Source organism: Bos indicus x Bos taurus, chromosome 7 (genome assembly GCF_003369695.1).
Source record: "Bos indicus x Bos taurus breed Angus x Brahman F1 hybrid chromosome 7, Bos_hybrid_MaternalHap_v2.0, whole genome shotgun sequence".
Lineage (NCBI taxonomy): Eukaryota > Metazoa > Chordata > Mammalia > Artiodactyla > Bovidae > Bos > Bos indicus x Bos taurus.
The window spans coordinates 70,385,615-70,387,120 of NC_040082.1; the positions used below are offsets into that span (position 1 = coordinate 70,385,615).

General features: G+C 48.0%; 1 protein-coding gene across 1 annotated transcript; it reads left to right on the plus strand.

Annotated features, from left to right (window-relative positions):
* The first annotated feature begins 301 nt into the window (after window positions 1-301).
* LOC113896316 (olfactory receptor 56-like) lies at window positions 302-1,252 on the plus strand. Its single transcript, XM_027548549.1, has one exon. The coding sequence runs from the start codon at window positions 302-304 to the stop codon at window positions 1,250-1,252; it is 951 nt and encodes a 316-aa protein (XP_027404350.1).
* The last annotated feature ends 254 nt before the right edge of the window (window positions 1,253-1,506 follow it).

Below are 1,506 nucleotides of genomic sequence, written 5' to 3' on the forward strand. Positions count from 1 at the left end.
TAGGAGCAGCATCTGTGGGTTGGAGTACAGACCAATCCTAGCAGAAGTAGAAGCAGTGTTTACTTTAATAATAATGGTTAAGACAGGCTTCTCAATTATGTGCAGAAAGATTTTAAAGTAAAGGCAACAGAAGTATCCTGCATTTCTGTTAGGATATTTTTCCTTTTATTCTAAATCAAATAATGTTTAAAGAGGGCAACATATTAGAAAAATTTGCAATGATTTCGTATTATGGCACTGAACACAAACCTCCTGCTTCCAGATCCCAGTCCTCTCTGTGGCACGTCCCTCTGAAGGAACAATGGCTTTGTTGGGAAACCAGACTCTCATCTCCCACTTTATCCTCCTGGGCCTCTTCACACACTCACCACTGCACCTCCTCCTCTTCTCCATCATCATGGTCATGTTTCTGGTGGCCCTCTCTGGCAATGGGCTTATGATCCTCCTCATCAACACTGACTCCCGTCTCCACAGCCCCATGTACTTCTTCCTCAGCTGGCTGTCACTCATGGACCTCATGCTCATCTCCACCATTGTACCACGGATGGCCATCGACTATCTCCTGGGCCATGGTTCCATCTCCTTCACAGGCTGTGGGCTCCAGATCCTCTTCTTCCTCACCCTCCTGGGGGATGAGTGCTTCCTGCTGGCTTTCATGGCCTATGATCGCTATGTGGCCATCAGCAACCCACTGAGGTACTCGGTAGTCATGAGCCGCCGTGTCTGCTGGCTCATGGTGGCAGGGTCTTGGCTCCTTGGCTTGGTGGATGGGCTGATCCAGGCTGTCTTTACACTACGATTCCCTTTCTGTGGCTCCCAAGAGATTGACCACTTCTTCTGTGAGGTGCCTGCAGTGCTCAAGCTGGCCTGTGCTGACACCTCCCTCTATGAGACTATGATCTATGTGTGCTGTGTCCTCATGCTGCTCCTGCCCTTCTCTGTCATCTCTGCCTCATATCTGAGGATCCTGATAACTGTGCTCCACATGCGTTCTGCTGAAGGTCGGAAAAAGGCCTTTGCTACCTGTTCCTCTCACATGGCAGCTGTGTCTATCTTCTACGGGGCTGCCATGATCACCTACATGCGGCCTCAGGCCTATCATTCCTCCAAGCAGGACAAGGCGGTCTCTGCTTTCTATACCATGATTACGCCTATGCTCAACCCACTTATCTACAGCCTGAGGAACAAGGAAGTGGCTGGTGCTCTCAAGAAACTTCTGGGGAGGTGTTCTTGTGGTGTTGGGCAGAACTAGGTTGGTTTTAGCACCTGGAGATGTGCTCTGGGGCCAGGAAATCTGACCCAACCAACTGTAGTTTCATTGGAAGAGATATGAATGTGCCATACTAAAAATAAAAGTCATTCTCTGATTAAGGTTAGTCAAATTTAGACATCAACTCAATCTATCATGTTCATGGTGAGTGTGACAATTTGGACAAAAAGTTGGGCTGACAGAGTTATAAGAATAGAAGACACACATCCTCCATTCCATGGTTGTTGAAAGAGTTG